This window comes from Filobasidium floriforme (assembly GCF_021052385.1).
Source record: "Filobasidium floriforme strain CBS 6241 chromosome Unknown HD553scaffold_12, whole genome shotgun sequence".
NCBI classification, from domain to species: Eukaryota; Fungi; Basidiomycota; class Tremellomycetes; order Filobasidiales; family Filobasidiaceae; genus Filobasidium; species Filobasidium floriforme.
Window position 1 is genome coordinate 585,299 of NW_025763633.1, and position 16,066 is coordinate 601,364.

The 16,066-nt window shown below is 53.9% G+C and overlaps 3 protein-coding genes and 1 non-coding gene across 4 annotated transcripts; 2 read left to right on the forward strand and 2 right to left on the reverse strand.

Annotated features, from left to right (window-relative positions):
- The first annotated feature begins 129 nt into the window (after window positions 1-129).
- HD553DRAFT_350410 (uncharacterized protein) lies at window positions 130-4,822 on the forward strand. Its single transcript, XM_046183528.1, has 5 exons — window positions 130-500; window positions 569-1,274; window positions 1,354-1,735; window positions 1,805-4,431; window positions 4,494-4,822. The coding sequence occupies exons 1-5, from the start codon at window positions 193-195 to the stop codon at window positions 4,701-4,703; spliced, it is 4,233 nt and encodes a 1,410-aa protein (XP_046036329.1). The 5' UTR covers window positions 130-192; the 3' UTR covers window positions 4,704-4,822.
- On the reverse strand, window positions 4,823-8,036 carry HD553DRAFT_350411 (uncharacterized protein). The gene is made up of 5 exons (XM_046183529.1): window positions 7,957-8,036; window positions 7,821-7,866; window positions 7,539-7,754; window positions 7,077-7,454; window positions 4,823-7,002 (listed from the first exon to the last, which is right to left on the reverse strand). The coding sequence occupies exons 1-5, from the start codon at window positions 8,002-8,004 to the stop codon at window positions 4,859-4,861; spliced, it is 2,832 nt and encodes a 943-aa protein (XP_046036330.1). The 5' UTR covers window positions 8,005-8,036; the 3' UTR covers window positions 4,823-4,858.
- Window positions 8,037-8,244: 208 nt separating this feature from the next.
- HD553DRAFT_43250 (uncharacterized protein) lies at window positions 8,245-11,064 on the forward strand. Its single transcript, XM_046184223.1, has 8 exons — window positions 8,245-8,523; window positions 8,608-8,807; window positions 9,025-9,120; window positions 9,203-9,269; window positions 9,353-9,787; window positions 9,871-10,725; window positions 10,826-10,977; window positions 11,052-11,064. The coding sequence occupies exons 1-7, from the start codon at window positions 8,337-8,339 to the stop codon at window positions 10,828-10,830; spliced, it is 1,845 nt and encodes a 614-aa protein (XP_046036331.1). The 5' UTR covers window positions 8,245-8,336; the 3' UTR covers window positions 10,831-10,977; window positions 11,052-11,064.
- A 2,502-nt stretch (window positions 11,065-13,566) lies between these two features.
- On the reverse strand, window positions 13,567-13,650 carry HD553DRAFT_t59. The gene has a single exon. It is a non-coding gene; the product is annotated as a tRNA-Thr (tRNA).
- Window positions 13,651-16,066: the final 2,416 nt, after the last annotated feature.

The window sequence follows — 16,066 nt, forward strand, 5'->3', positions numbered from 1 at the left end:
CGGGTCTATCGTATCCGCTGCTTAGGTAATCCTTTTGCCTTTCCCTTGGCGAAAGTGTAAACAAACGAAATCAAAACAAAACAAGACGAGCACATGTCGAATATCGTGTCGGTAACTTCAGCTTCGTCACCTCACCATATCTCCAACCTGACGAACGACCCAAGAGCAACAAGCTCCTCGAATTATAGCGACATGGCTACACTTGCGCCTCCAGCCACACCCGGAGGTGCCAACCCTTCAACCCGAGGTGAAATTCCCGCAACGCCGACGACCGACTTTGCGCTCATCGAGGCTCAAAAGGAAAACATCGTACCCCTCTCAACGGGCAGGTCAGCATCGATCTTGTCCAACGTCTTGACCAAAGAAAGAGCCGAGGCGGATAGGATGGTGCACGAGGGACATGAACGGCATAAACAGTCGATCGAGGATACGAATCGACGAGAAGCCGAGGGGGACGAGTTGCCAGAGGGCATTAACGATGTCTTGGAGCCATATTGCAGGTGAGCTGTGGTGTTTCGCTGGGAGAGTTTGAGCGGCTGTACTGAAGTACGACGTTTCGACTTCATAGATACGTGGCGTTCATCAACCAGCACCACCCTTCATCCCCCTCCCACCTCCTGCCCGTGCTCGAAAATACCACCCGCAAATTCATAGAAGACGCTCGATTCCAGCAAGACCTCCGTTACCTAAAACTCTGGGCGCAATACGCCCGTCTGGTCGAACGTTCCGACGACGTCTGGTCCTTTCTCAACAGCCGGGAAGTGGGGACGGGTCATGCGCTGTTCTACGAAGAATGGGCTTTGGCGGCGGAGAGCAAGGGCAAGGTCTCGAGTGCGGACGAGATTTATAGGTTGGGCATCAACAGGAAAGCCCAGCCATTGAAGAGATTGCAGACGAGTTACCAAAGCCACAGGAACCGAGTCGCGGGGGTCGGGGAGGAACAAGCACAATCTGGCGAGAGGAGTGCGGCACCGAGAACGGTACTGGCCAATCGCTCTGGATCCGCCCTCCAGCAATCTGCCTCTTCCAGCTTACCCACCAAAACCCTGCTCGGACAACCTTTGAACGGAGCCAAGCTCGACGTGTTCTCCGACCAAGCACGAACAACCTCTGGTCTAGATCAGCGGGAAGGAGAATGGCAGGACATGGGGACGAGGGAGGGGAACAGGAAGGAAAACTTTATGGAGGCCATGCCTTGGAAGGGGGAGGTGATGAAGCAGGACAAGAGCAAGGTCACCCCGAGAGCACCGAAAATTAGCGTTTTCAGCGATGCGGTCAGTCCCCGCTCGTGAAGCTGTTCTTATTGTTGAGGTAATCATACTGAACAGCTCCTTCGTTGCATTAACCTTACAGGACGACGCCGGGTTTGCCAAACCGCTTCCCCCAACTTTCGTATCGGATTCTATCCGTGCGGACCCGCTCAAGAACTTCTCCACTAAAGAGTCCAAGAAGGCCTCGAGCTCGAGCGAGAAAAAGTCGAGTAAATCCAAATCTAGCTCTTCCCGCTCTAAGACCCCGGTCAGCACAAATACCGGAGACGAAGGCCAAGAGGTCGTCGGCAAAGGTGGAAAGATCGAACGAAGGATGTTTCAGTGGGACGAGGTTTACAGGAACGGAACCGAATTCTGCTTCGAGGAAATCAGGGCTGCGAGAATGGGTCTGGGCAGTGGGAGTTCGAGTGGATGGGGAGCGAAGGAGGTCAGAGATTGGGAGCTGGAATGGCATACTCCGACGCGTGAGTTGTCGATCGAGGCGGAATTTAACGAGAAGATTGCGAAGCTGAAACATGCACATTGGGTTGCAGTGCATTCGCCAGAAAAGCCTAAGCCGGTTGTGCGTAAGCCACCTTCACCGACAGTCAACACGAAAGCCGCCATGGCAGAGGTGTTTGAGCTGTTCAACCAGACTCTAACGGTCGGCCGACGTGGGACTGGGGATATCGACGAGGACGACGAGGATGAGGATTCGGACGATTCGGAAGATGATGATGATGAAGAGGACGACGAGGATATGAAGACGAGCGCGGTCCCCCCGACTCCCTTGCCTATGCCCGGCACGGCGCCGAGGGTGGGGATGAGCATGCCTACCCCTAGTCGGATGGTTCCCGCTACGCCTACCCCCGCACAGGGTTATCTTTCCGGCCGGAAACAGTCGAGCGCCGTCGGAGCGATCTTTGAGGAGGAAGATGAGGAACTGCCGGTACTCAAGAAGCCGGCCTTTGCCATCTTTAGCGACGAGAATGCCAACAACGTCAAGCCAACAGTGTTTGCTGACGAGAATGCCAAACCGTCCGTCTTTCAGGATGAGAACGCTCCTCAAAAGCCTACCAAGATGGCCGTCTTTGGGGACGAGAATGCACCGAGACCAGTATTTGCCGATGAGAACGCTTCCAAGCCGGTCTTCCAGGATGAGAATGCGCAGCGAACCGTCTTTCCTGACGAGAATGCCGGTTCTTCAAACGGTTCAAAGATGCGAGAATCCGTCTTTGGTCAAACTCCGATGAAGACGCCACTTGCGCCTCGCACAAACAAACCTCTGACTGTGGTCAGCGAGGCCGAATCGCCAGAACGAAGTGCGTCGGTTTTTGCGGATCAACGTTATACCACTCCATTGCCTGCCAAAAGGGTGTTTGGACAAGCGAAACCTACCACCACGTTGACCGAGACTTCTGAAGAGGGTACAGTTCAAGAAGGAGCAACCAACGAGGACCAAGAGTATCTGCAGGACGAAAATGATTACAACCCGAGGCGGATTGTGCGATGTGGAGGCGCATTTGACATGATGACTCCCATCACCGAGCGGACTTGCGAGTACACGCAATCCACCCAGGGTTTCACCTTGCGCTCATCAACGTCTAGCGCTTTGACGCAGAGCCAGCGCAAGGCAATGGATGATGAGGAGGAATTTGACCTGGACGAACAAGAGGAAGAGGTCTTGGCTGAACGACAGGGTCTTTCTATTGTCCAGGAAGAAAGCGAAAGTTCGAGGGTTTCTGACCGACAACAGTCTGTGCATCGAGAGCAAAGCCCGCAGGTTCCATTCGACGAGGCTACCGGGGAGCAGGGATCGAGACGTTCGGACGCATCTCACTCCCTGTTCCAGTTGTCTCCTGGTCACACCATCCAGCCGCGCGGTGCTGCAGAACGCGTTGTCGAGGAACCCGTCGTTGCTGAGACTGAAACATCGCCTGTCGCCGAGACTCCTCAAGCAGAAACCCCAGTCGCCGTCGAATCTGAAAGAATTCCATTGGCCAACCCCGTAGAAGATGATATCAGCATGGCGGCGCTGGATATAAGCGATGCTCGACCGGAAAAGCTCATGGTTCCTGTTCAGGACATTCCCTCGCCTACCTCTGAAGCTGTGGTCATGTTTAACCCAACCAACCCGTGCTGTCCCACCGACCCCGATGTCATGCAGCCTCTCATTGCGGCGCTTCAACCGCCCATCACTCAACTGCCCAACTTCGTCGACTTGAGGAAGACGACAGGAGGTCAGCTCGTGGAGCTGCAGAAGACTGCCAAGTCCCGCGTCAGGCGGACTTCCACTTCGACCGGAAGCAAACCGCCAGCAACAGGTGCTTGGGAGCTTACGATCCATGGGCGCAAGTTCGAAATTGAGGACAAGATTGGTGAGGGAGGATTTGGTGCGGTGTTCAAGGCGATCGACCTTGCTGCTCGTGACGCAGCGGACGAAGCGAGTGACGACGAGGACGAGGAAGCCAACCCGGAGGCCCTTTATACCTTGGCTCTCAAGGTCGAAAAACCCGCCAACGTATGGGAAGCCGTCGTTCTCGATCGTATCCGCACACGTGTGGCTCCGGAACATCACCCTTCGATTGTCAAGTCTAGGGGACTGTACTGCTACCAGGACGAGTCGATCCTACTCCTCGACTATTACAACCAGGGCACTCTCCTGGACGCTGTGAACAAGGCAGCTGCATGGGGTATCGCTGCGCCTGCGGCAGGCGCATCTGGTGGTTTCGACGAGACGCTTGCCATATTCTTTACCATCGAATTGTTGAGGGTTATCGAGGCTTTGCATCGAGCCGACTTCATTCACGGCGACCTCAAAATCGACAACTGTCTCATCAGGTTGGAAGAGACCGACGAATGGGTTAGTCAGTATGAGATGAACGGGGAAAGTGGGTGGTCAGGCAAGGGAATCCACCTGATCGACCTCGGCCGGACCATCGATCTCCGGGCCTACCCTCAAGGTACCGCTCAGACGTTTGTCGCAGATTGGCCGGTCGATGCCAAAGATTGTCAAGAAATGCGGGATGGTCGCCCGTGGAGCTATGAGGCGGACTATTACGGCCTCGCCAGTATTTGCTACTGCATGCTTTTTGGCAAGTACATCTCAACGGAACTGGCACCGGCTGAGCCCAACGACGGAGACAAGAAAAGATACAAGATCAACGGGTCTTTCAAGCGCGTAAGTTGATAGCGTGCAAGCATGAGACCATCGCGGCACCCGCTGACATTATTACCCCATAGTATTGGCAAACCGAATTGTGGCAGTCTCTCTTTGACCTGCTACTCAACCCAAAGCTTGCCACGCGCTCAGGTGCTCTCCCTATTCACGACGAGCTCGCGGCGATTCGGGGCGAATTCCAGTGCTGGCTCGAAGAGAACTGTACAAGAGGGGGCAGGAACCTCAAGAACCTGTTGAGCAAGATTGAGCTGAAGGCGAGCTTGAACAAATAGATGGACGCCTCGCGGCAATGAACAATCACGACGCTTTGCCTTTGTACATTATCGATTGTAACACCCTCCGAGAAGGGACGTGATAATATATTCGACGAAGGACATTCGAATCAGCTAATCAAGGACTTGTAGAAGCAGATCATGGGTGAACCGGTCTATTGAGTGTGGGCTTGTGTGCCAGATGGATGCAAAACGCTTGGTCCGACGCCTCGATCAGCGACGCTGGAAGTGTTGAGACCCGACGCGATCTGTAAATCAGAAAGCGAGGCGATTCCGTCTAGAAGTTTGGCTGGAAGCGAGCAATAGTCGGACACGGACGTGTTTACCACGAATGAAGTATCCACAAGTTGTGGCGTTTGAACTTTCTCCATAGAAGAGTTTTCTGGGGTGATTGGTAGCACAGGTTGTTGCGCGATAGGTGTGGAAGGCTTGGTCGTTTCAAGGATTGCTTCGGGAGACTGGTTGCTACTGCTGCTCGTAGACAACGGCTGTTGTAAAGCAGGCGGGATCATCATGGGGGTTGAATCCCTACCGAGAAGGATCTTCGCTGGTGGCGATGATGGGTCCTCGTTATAGCAGCTTGCGATGACAGGCGTTCGGACAGTTCTGACAGAATCGTGAAGGGTCGGCAAGTGCTCGGGTTCTTCCCTGACCTTTGGACTATTCTGGAGGGTGATTGATTGAGGTGCCTCTGCGTTGTCGTTTGCGCCATTAGTGGGATCGGACAGCTCCTCGCGGGCGGCGATATCCATAACGATATCCACTTGCTTGGGAATAGCTTCGGTTTCGGGCGCCGGGACGTTTCCGGGCTGGTCGACGACTGAGGGTAGGGCGTTCGGACTGATGACAGTCGAGAGTTCTTGAGGCGGTTTTGCAGTTGTATCGACTTCGTTTCCTTTGGCTTGACCAGTAGTCTGCTGGATTTTCTTTCTCTCCTCGCCGTGCACCACGTGCCCTGTATCCATTAGACCATCCCCTTCCCCCCTAACCTTCTCTCTCTCCTCCGCGCCCCCTTTGGTGTTCATCTCATTCGGGCTGATCCCACCCTGCTCTATTTCTCCAATGACCCATTCCGCAATCGCTCCCTGTTCCTCCCCTTCTGCTAACATCAACTCCTCGGCCACCTGCATCAACGCGTCTTTCAACGCGCGATCTTCCTGCAGAAGCGCCGAGATGGACACATCTCGCTGTGCCGTAGGTTTGTACGAGGAGAAACAGTCATACAAGGCGCTTGTGATCGGCTGGATGATAGGTGATAAGAGTTGGACGAGTTGAGATCGGATAGTCATACCCAATAGCAGACCCGGGGGAGAAGGTACCGATATTTTGACTCCGGTTTTTTGATGAGGTGGAATTCCTTCCGGCTCGATCTGGCGTTTCAGGAACTTCTCAACCAGGTAATCCGAGCGCGTCTCGATCGTACCGATTCCGTTCGAGGCGTAACACGGTAAGTAAGGTATACTCGTGCGGAGAATAACGAGGAGGACATGAACCGTTTCCTGATCTGCCGAGATTTCTTCCGTTCGAGATGCACCGAAACCAAGGTGGGTATGGGGATTTGACCCGGAAGTGATCACGCGAGGACGAATCGCGGCTGAATTTGGTCCCGGTTGTAAGATCTCGATGAGCTCGTTGTTCGTTCCGAACGCTACCATCTCGGCCAACGGGTGTTCCAGTCCGTCCTCGGTATTGCCTGTCGTCGCATTCTTCGTTGTTAAAGCCGCCATCTGGCATCGAGACAGAGTCAAAAGGAGCTTGACGAGTCCCTCCCTGAGATCCCTCTGATTCGCCTCGGCCTGCCCGATCGCCTGACTCATGAACCTAGTCCTACTTCCCCTGGCCGACAACAGCCGCGCTTGATTCTCCGCCCAGACCTTGTCCGAAGTCTTCTTGATCGCCTTGATAGAGGGCATTATCACGCCGGCCCCGATGGCAATTTTGAGGTCGCTCCATCTGGTCTTGAATTCCGCATGATCGAACCCTGGTAGATGCTCAATCTCCGAAAATATTTCCCCAACCGCCTTCGAGAGGAGCGGTAAGAATTCTTGTAGCAACAAGGCTATGGTTTGTACCATCTTTCCGGGGAATTGGATGCGAGCCGATATCCCTTGTTTCACCTGGGCTGTACTTGGGTGCAGAGCCGCTTCAATACTAGCTTCCAGATAAGTCGAGCACGTTTGTACGAGGTCGTTGGCATGCAAGCAGATGGCTTGAAGTCGAAGAGGGAGAAAGTGATGAGTTATGTCCTGGGGAGCATCGAACAGCTTGGAGAGGAGACGGGCGGTTCGCGAGCTTTCACCTGCAGATTTAGGTAACGGAATCGATCAGTCAGGTATATCTCAAATTTTTTCCGATGCATGAATGACTACGTACCCGTAGCTTGTTCCAACACCTCGTCGAGCCTTCTACTCAACATAAAAAATACTCCGTCGTGTCCTTCCCCCTCACCCTGAACCTGTCCAGTCCCTACTCCCGCTGCTTTCGCTTGACTCGCTCCAACCTTTCCAGGCCTCTTCTTCCCCGAGGTAGCACCAGCACCTGCGCCCGATCCTGCTCCGGATCCTACACCTTCCGATCCTATGTCTCCTTCTCGTTCCGTAACATCCACGTTCGAAGCAACGTTGCTGCTCTCGTTGGCCAAAGGACCCGGCTTTTTCTGTTTCTTCCTTGGCGGAGCTTTACTAGCACCGGTACCTGTACTTGTCATTGCAGGTTGGACAGCTTCAAGGTCGGTTTGCAACATCGATACATCTGCCACGTCGTGACCAGGTTCTTCGTATCAGAATGAAGAGAACGAAGGGGATAAAAGTAGGCGAGCAAAGACTATAGACTCACCCGCCTCACGATCGGCGAGTTGTTTGGTAAGACTGTCGATCTGCGCTTGCATGGCCCGGGTCTTTGCTTGCCACCTTTCTCGTTGTGAGTGGTAGTATTCATTGTCGTGATTGTCATCATGGAGTTGATTCTGCACTGTGGAGAGTCGTAAAGGTCGTCGAAGTTGATGTCGTTGATGGATTTGTGGGAAATGATCGCGAAACCTAAGGATACATGCTACGTTTCGCTCGATTTCAGTACGGCAGTATCGTCGCTTCGAATCAAAGCAAACGAACGACTTACTTTCCAGATCTTCATCATTCTTCTTGTCTTGAATGATCGTCAAAGCCTGTAGATTGCGATCATAAAGGTATCAGGTTTGGTTAGCATTTGGTCAATGTGTGCGAGCTGATCGGTCAAGCGCGGGGGGGGGACTTGCCAGGGCGATGCGGACTCTGTCCCTGATTGTGGGTTCGTACGGAGACATAATGAGGCCATACAGAACACCTGGTTCGCCTGATTGTCACCTGTTTGAATCTGTAGAGATATATCATATATCATAGATCATAGAGGTGAACTAGAGGGTGAGATGTGATTGCATGGTCCTCTCCCTGAACTTCTCCTTTTCGCGTTTCGACGCGTCCGATCGACGATTTAGTAAATGACGCGACGACGACGACGAGTTCTCTTTGACCTCTTCGACCTCTTCCTTGACATTGATCGATCGCCCTTGACATCCTATACTCTCACCTAATCTCGAAAGAAACACATACTCTTGACTCTTGTATCATACCTTTCCACTGACATAGCTGCGTCCCGATGGCCTCCCTCGGCCGAGCCCGACGCGGCCACCTCTCGAACAAGGTAGCCAACGTCAAACTCCGCCCGGCCCCGGCTCAAGCTCAGGATGCAGGCAAGAGGAAATCCAGGTTCGAAGCCGAGGAGTACGAGGTAAACATGATGGACAGGGAACATGTCAGGAGGTTGGAGGATGAAGATGCTCTAGGTGAGTCGGGGTCGTGTGCGATCGGACCCGTATTGACTCGCTAACAGACTGAGGGCCTTGCCTCCCTGCTAACTGACCCCGCAGACGACCACGACCTCGAACTAGCCCATTCCCGCCCGACCTTGCCATTCTTGAACCAAGTCATCTCATACACGGGCCTCACATGGGAAAGGGCCGCCCTGTCAGACAAGCTGAGGGCGATGGGGGTGAAGTATATCCACATGGACTTGACGCTGGATTGCACGGCGTTGATCAGTCGAGGGCATGAGAGCGTCAAATACGAAGTGAGCTGCAGAGGGTTACGCTATCTTGTTCTATTACTCCTATCGGCATGCTGACGAGTCGTGACGTCCGTCTTACCTTGCTCCGTCTTATTGCTTCTTGGGAACCACTTTCCCAATCCTGATCACGGCCTCTATCTCTCGACCTCCCTCCATGACTTCTTTAACCGACTCGACTGCAATCTCTTCCCTCACCCCAATCCCTTCGACATACGCATAGCGCTCGGTGGAATACCGGATCCCGATCTTCCGGCCCGACTGGATAGACGCCGTCCACGAGATCTGGTTGAGCGGGTTGGAAGTCCCGCCGATTCATGTGAGTTTGAGGATGGGCATGTTGTTACTTTTTGCCTTTTGCGAGCCTCGAGCTGATGTCAGACTCGGCTTCGGTTCGGTAGACGATGACGAGGTACAAGTTGGAAGCGTTTGCAGGGCTTACGATCGCCGTCTCTGGGATTGAACCTCGTGAGCCCCTATGCCGCCCGGGACCAGCCGTGTCGATCTAGGACGATTCTAATATGACCTTTAATCCCGACGTAAACCCTCAGCCGAAGTCCGTCAGAACATGATCCAAAAGATCGGCGATCTAGGCGGGAAATACTCGCCCTCGCTCAACAGGGAGTGCACCCACCTCGTCGTCGCTCATCCCAAACCCGACTCTGCTGGACCCGACCCGCTCGCTTCGGCCAAGGTGCGGTGGGCTTTTCAGGTCAATGCTCAGGCGAGGGAAGAGCGGGAACACTGGGCTCTTCAGGAAGACGCTTGGCGACGCCGCGGAGGCGGAGGTGGAATTGGCGAGGATGGTATCGGGATGGATATGTCGATGGCAGGTCGGGACAAGGAGCGGGAACGAGGCATCAAGGTCGTCTGGGAAGGTTGGTTCTGGGACTGCCTACATTTCGACGGAAGGTTCAAGGAGGACGCTTGGAATGCCGAGGAGGTCTCGGAGCCGCCGGGGTACGAGCAGAGTTATCGGTATCGAGGTGAGCAGCGGATCGGGGCGATCAGGCGGTGCGGATAGTCTACTGATCTGGATGTCGGGTTGGATTCGGATTCTTTGAAACAGAGCAAGTACGGAAAGCCAAGCAGAGGGACGATATGGACAGGGCACGGCGAGCTATGCAAGCCGCCATGACCACGACGACCTCGAACGTGAATACGGACTCGCCAGACTCGTTTGGCTCGAGACCACCGCCTCAGCCGCAACCGCACGAGCTGAGCATGCTCGACATGGAAGAATTGCGTGCGAAACCTGAAGAGCTCGAACCGGCCTTGATCAGGAAACGACCACGGGAAAGTCAGATTGGCATACCGGCGAGGCGGACAAAGAGCTCGGCAGCAGGGCCTGGAGGTTTGGTAGATGACCTGATCGCCAGCGTCAGTCATCGAGACGATCGGAATCAGGGGAAGAACGGGGAAGATGGGGCGGAGGTGGTTGTCAAGGCGGAACCTGGCGACAAGCGATCATCGAAGCCGGGCTCGAGGTCACCGTCACCAGAGACGGCGAGGAAACGAGCACGAACAGCCAGAGCTCAGCCGACCGACAGCATGAGCGCGACCACATGGGCGCCTCGGGACTCGGCTGTCGATATTCAGCGGACGAGATCGTCCATGATCAACTCCAGCCGCGATCGAGCGTTTGCACAGGATCAACCGGGTCCGAGCAAGCCCGCCGTCTTTCCCTCTACCTCTACTACCAAAGAACCCGCTTCGTCAGCGACGGTACCCTCGACCTCGTCCAAGGCCAAAGACTTGAGCATGCCGCCTAGCCGGCAAATGTCGACAAACAGCTCAAACTATGACCCGACGGTCTTTGAAGGGTTGACGTTTACGCATCAGATCGAAGGCCCCGTCGAGCTGTTTGAAGATGCGGTGAGGGGGATGGGAGGGACGTTGGTCCCTTATGCGCGATGGCAGGATGGTGAGGCGGCCGATTACGTTGTTTGTCGGTTGTGAGTCGGTCGGATCGAGAACGCACGCCGCGCCTGTCTTACACCAAATCCCTCTTTGCTCGAATGTAGAATGAACTCGCAACCGCCCGAACCGACGTTCGCCGCCAATAGTCAGGTGGTCACGGAATGTTGGATCGAGCGGTGTTTAAAAGAACGCAGGTTGTGTCCACCGGATGATTCCGTGGTGTTTCGGCCGCTGTCTAAACCGATGCCTATACAAGGTGAGCCAAAGGGCTGTATGGCCGATATGGGCCGAAAAGCTGACCGAGCTGATTCTTTTGCTCGATGGCTACAGGTATCGGAGGCCATGTCATTCACTTGTCAGGGTTCGACGAGGAGAACTTGTATTACCTCAAGCGTCTCATAAAAGCTCTAGGTATGTCGGCCTTTGTATCGCCCTTTGCTGAGACTGCTTTACTCATACGGGATACTTTGCAGGTGCCCAATTCGCTCCGGGCTTTTCCAAGAGCAAGACGACGGTCCTTGTCTCTGGCCGCAAGCACGGACTCAAAGTAAACAAGGCGGTCGAATGGAACCTTCCGATCGTCACAGAAGAGTGGTTGTACGCGATCGCGCGGTCAGGGCAGCTCGAACAGATGAGCGATTATGCTATCACGCCCGAGCCAGAGCCAGAGGACCAAGGCGAGGCCCTGAACCGGACCGCGTCCGCCGTGGCCCCCGCACCAAGCGAGATGAGCCAGAGAACCGGCTTGGCACGCTTGATCAGACCGAGGCTCGAGGCGACGGGGACGATGAACTTGTCCACCGTCAGCGATACAGGGAGCGCGTTTGGTCTCACTAGTTCTCGTCCCTCCGAGATGAGCCCGGATCACAAAGAGAATGATCGCGCTCGCGCTCGCCGGACAGAACTGACGGCCACGTCACGTAAATTGGGTCTCGCTCCCACCGAAATGGACCTCGATCCGGTTGCCTCGGGGCTAGGCAGATCGGCGTCCAAGCCTCGCTCAATGTCTGATTCGACAACGATGTCGGGAACTATGCCGATTCCAACAGACGCTGAGCCTGCACATCTGCCCTTGGAAGATGCGACCAGGAGCACGAGCGCTGCTGTTAGGGTTATGGGACCACCGCGACCGGTTCCAGAGCGAGGAACGAGCGAGACGTCTGCCGAGCCGGAGGGCTGGGCAAAGCGTGCAGCTCGGACAGGAGTGCCTGAGCCGAGCAAGGTTCCGGCCTATAATGTGGGTTGACTGTCAGATTGGATAGAAACTGTGCAAGCTGACTCTTGTTGCCTCACTTGACAGCCTCGCCGGAATAGAAACGGCCGCCCTCGATCGGTAGGCGTCAAACACCCTGATGACTATGTTGATGACCCCCGCTGATCAAATCCTTTACAGGCCCTCGCTAACCGCACAGTGAACCCTTTCCTCGAAGCGATGAATGACAACGAGCGGTTCCAGGATCACCCGGACCAAGTCGATTCCGCGATGGAAGACGTCGCGGATGAATCGATGCGGGTCATGTACGTGGACCCGAAAGCAGAGCAGGAGAGGAAAAAGCTGGTGGATGCGTTCCAGGAGAGGGCGCCGTCCGTGGGCAAAAAGACGAGAAGCCGGGCGTGGTGATGGGTAAGCCTGGGGTTGCTGGTCCGCGTGGCATCCTTGCGCTGCAGGCCCAGGTTGTGTGTCGGCCGCGGACTTCTGCTTATTGGTCCATATAAGTATGATCGACGCATCATGACGAGCGCGAATATCGATCTATCAAATCCCTCCTGATCAGCTTCGATTGGCTGTGTGAGGACGCGTATTTCAATCACTGTGCGAGCGCGCCATCGCTATTATTCACCTGGCGCGAAGCGTGCGCGTAAGGCGTTTCAGGTGGGAGGGCGGGTGAGGGTGGCAAACCCGGTAGTATACCAGTGTTCATGTTTGCAGAAAGTGTACCGTATTTCCCCATGCCATGGGATGTCAACGTGGCACACCGTAGGAAGATAGGTGTGACGACCGGTGATCCACTCGCGCTTCGAGTTTAAGGTCTTCAACGTAGTCTTGATCACGAACTCGCCATTAATATCGAGTCAACCATTATAACGCAAGACATCCTCTTTGCAGCCTGTTGCCTCGTCATCAGGTCAAAACATCCTCAAAATCACTGCGAGCCAGCCAGACTAAGGTCGGTGACGTCTCAGTCTTATACTTGCCCTCTACCTTGATCTTGTCCGTCCGTTTGGAACAAGGGGTTCAAGCCGAATAGACGTAGTCGTTTGAGTCGCGATTGAAAGGATTCACTCGGGGGAAGAAGGACCATACATCTCGTCAAAATGGTACAGGTACTGGTTGAAGGAGCGAATGAAGTGGAAGGGATGAAAACACGGACCAATATGAGTGAGGAATTCTATATATTCGTGGCAGTACAACAAGAAATGCACTCGACAATCAGATCGGATATACTCGATCGGATGATCACACAGATGTATCGAAATGCCCCCCTATGCTCAAGTAACAAGCAGCCGATCGGACTGACCCGCCTTTGCAAGCGACATAAAGCGAAATAGAATCTCTTATGTCGCTTCTAGCCACGCATGCGTGACGTCGTCCGATATCCACTACCACAACAAGAGAGATCGAGCAGGAACTAGATCGTGGATGTCGAGAAACGAGAGACCCTCGTTCCACTAGTAAGCTCGATGGACTTGATACTCTAGGTTTACAAGGAGAATAAGGGCACGTCATGATTTGCGTCACGGCTAAAGGATAGGTCGCGGCGGAGCCTAAATAGCTTCCGAGGGGTCATCCAGAACTCCATATGTGGAGACTGACGCCATATTCAGGGCAAAAATGAAAAAGCAATGCCGCTACTGCGAATCGAACGCAGGATCGCTCCATTTCCTAGGAAAATACGAGTGGAGTGCCTTACCCCTTGGCCACAGCGGCCACTAGACCATCTAGCAATCGATGTTGAAATATTTTGTAGCGCAAATCTATTCATTACAAGCTTGAAAATCACATCAGCGCAGGGAAACGTTCGCTGTAGCAGTCCCTGCGCGTGCTGCAATTTGCTTCCGTCTTCACGCCATCGTTGCGCTCCTTATGAGGGTAAAATGCCAGCCCTTTGCGGTACACCATTTGGCACATAGACATCTGCTTCGTTTCCCCGCATTTGACGCCTTTCTTGTCATGACTTTGTAATATCAACCGATAGAGGCCGCCGCTCCTACGACATCAGACGTATGTCTGTTCACAACCATTCGTCGACCTCACCAACTCACAGCGACACGCTCTTATTGTATCGAGTTCAAGAGCGAGGGGACGATCTGTCTGGCAGTGGTGCACTATTTGGCCGTGGCGTTGGAAGGCGCCGCCCCTTCCGACGCATATCGAGGCTACAGTTTAAGATATCGAGCGGTGAGGTAGGTCGATCCTACATTACAGAGGTGATGAAGCTGATGATTGGTCTTCTGTGGCACGGTATACCCTCAAGGTAGGGCTAGATCACGCGGTTGTCTATGTTATTGGGTCCGGCAAATGAAGTCTCGCCGTGACTTCGTTACGACTGTGATTGAGTTTGTTCATGGATCGTTTGGCAACATCGATTGCTAGATGATCTAGTGGCCGCTGTGGCCAAGGGGTAGGGCAACCTCCCTCCAAGAGGACGACATGCAACATGTGAGCTGCAGGTTCAGATTCATCCGAGTGTTGGCAAAAGCTTGGGGGCGTGCGGGGATTTCGTAGACTTGGAATGTTTCCAGTATGGGCGTAGACCTTTATAGTCGCAAGAACGATCACGACTGTAGTGGCACCGTTCCATTCGACAACCCATAGTGTATCGCTGGCCACGCTTTCATCCACACGATCATCCAATTTCCGCAGGTGCACACGGTGCCGAAGCCGCTCGCACTATGGTTGACCAGTTACATATTGGTAAGACAAGCTCAGCGACAACAAATATCCATGCCCGATCGAGGCGCTATCAGTTAGGCTGACGATGCTTGCTTCTAGCAAGTCATAAAGAGCCAGGGGACCCGTTGTTGGCGATGGTCACGATCGATCCTACTCAGCCAAAGCGCCCTCCGTATACTATCCCGGAAGACACGGTTTACATCTTTGTCCGATAGCAGAGAAAGTTCCAGACGGTGTTTCCAACTTATTCAGGCTCTAAGCTGGAAAGAACAAATCATCAGGACGAGAGCGTTTCATTTGGGAAAAGGCAATGTGTAGGTGGCATGGTGGCGTTATTGCGTTGAGAGGGGCGCCGAGATCGAGAAAAGAAGTTTGTATTGCACGTCAATGAAGTCAAACGTAATATTCACTGCTGATTAGCCCTCCCGGTGGGGATATCGAGACGGTCAACTCGTGGTAGCTTACCACTTACATCGAACATTGAGCCAAGTGGGCGGGATCGCATAACGATTTTATAATTCTCCGCAGTCGATTCATCCCTACCTCAATCCGTCCAGTTCGTCTTGCTGTGCCCTTGCCATCGATTGTGTTGTCGGGTCCGTCCGCGTTGGGTATGAGCTTTTTTGCTATGAAAATTGGGGTTTATGTCGCTCGGAAGATCGAGCATTTTAAGCCGAAATGGCGTCATCGCTTATCCTTCGATCTGTTGGCCTCAGTCCGAAGGAGGACTCCGCTTAGCGGACTTATTCCACTCATATACACACCGCGCCGAACCAGATCAGATCTCTCGACGCTCCCCTGCCACCCCAAGAGCGCGAATGTTCATCTGGAAGACATCGAGTTTGCCCTTGACGAGACGGATCTGGCACTCTTGCCAATTACCATTGTGGGCAGGAGCACCGAACACACGACAAGGTTGATAATATCGCTGCGCTTGCAAAGTCGCCGCCCGAACTTAACTTGAAATTAAATCCGGCAACGGATCGCGTCTGGGTCAAATCACTATTTTGGCCCAGTCCGATCGTCATACTCGGTGATCGCACCTAACAGTATTTCCTCTCCCGGGCAACCGGGATCTTGGTATCGCGAAGTTGACATAGACACTCTCGATGTACTGTGATACCACGCACGCGCCTTCTCTACCCTAACCTTCCTCGCGTTCTTCGCCTTTGTCGCACTTCTTCCTGCTGCATCTCTTGCAGGCCTTGCCGCACGCGTCGCAACTCTTGCTTCCCTTACTCTAGTCTGACCCATGAAAACGGCTGTACTGTTCTGGATGCGCTTGCTCCCCAGAGTCGGCTTTGCAAGAGCGGCATGATTGGCCTATTTGGCAATTAATGCCGCACGGTGGATCCTCATCATGCACTACTCGACTCTCTCATCTCGGGCAGACAATTCCTGCAAGTCCCGCTCGCCCCATTTTACAAGCGTTCGACCTGCCTCGTTTCTC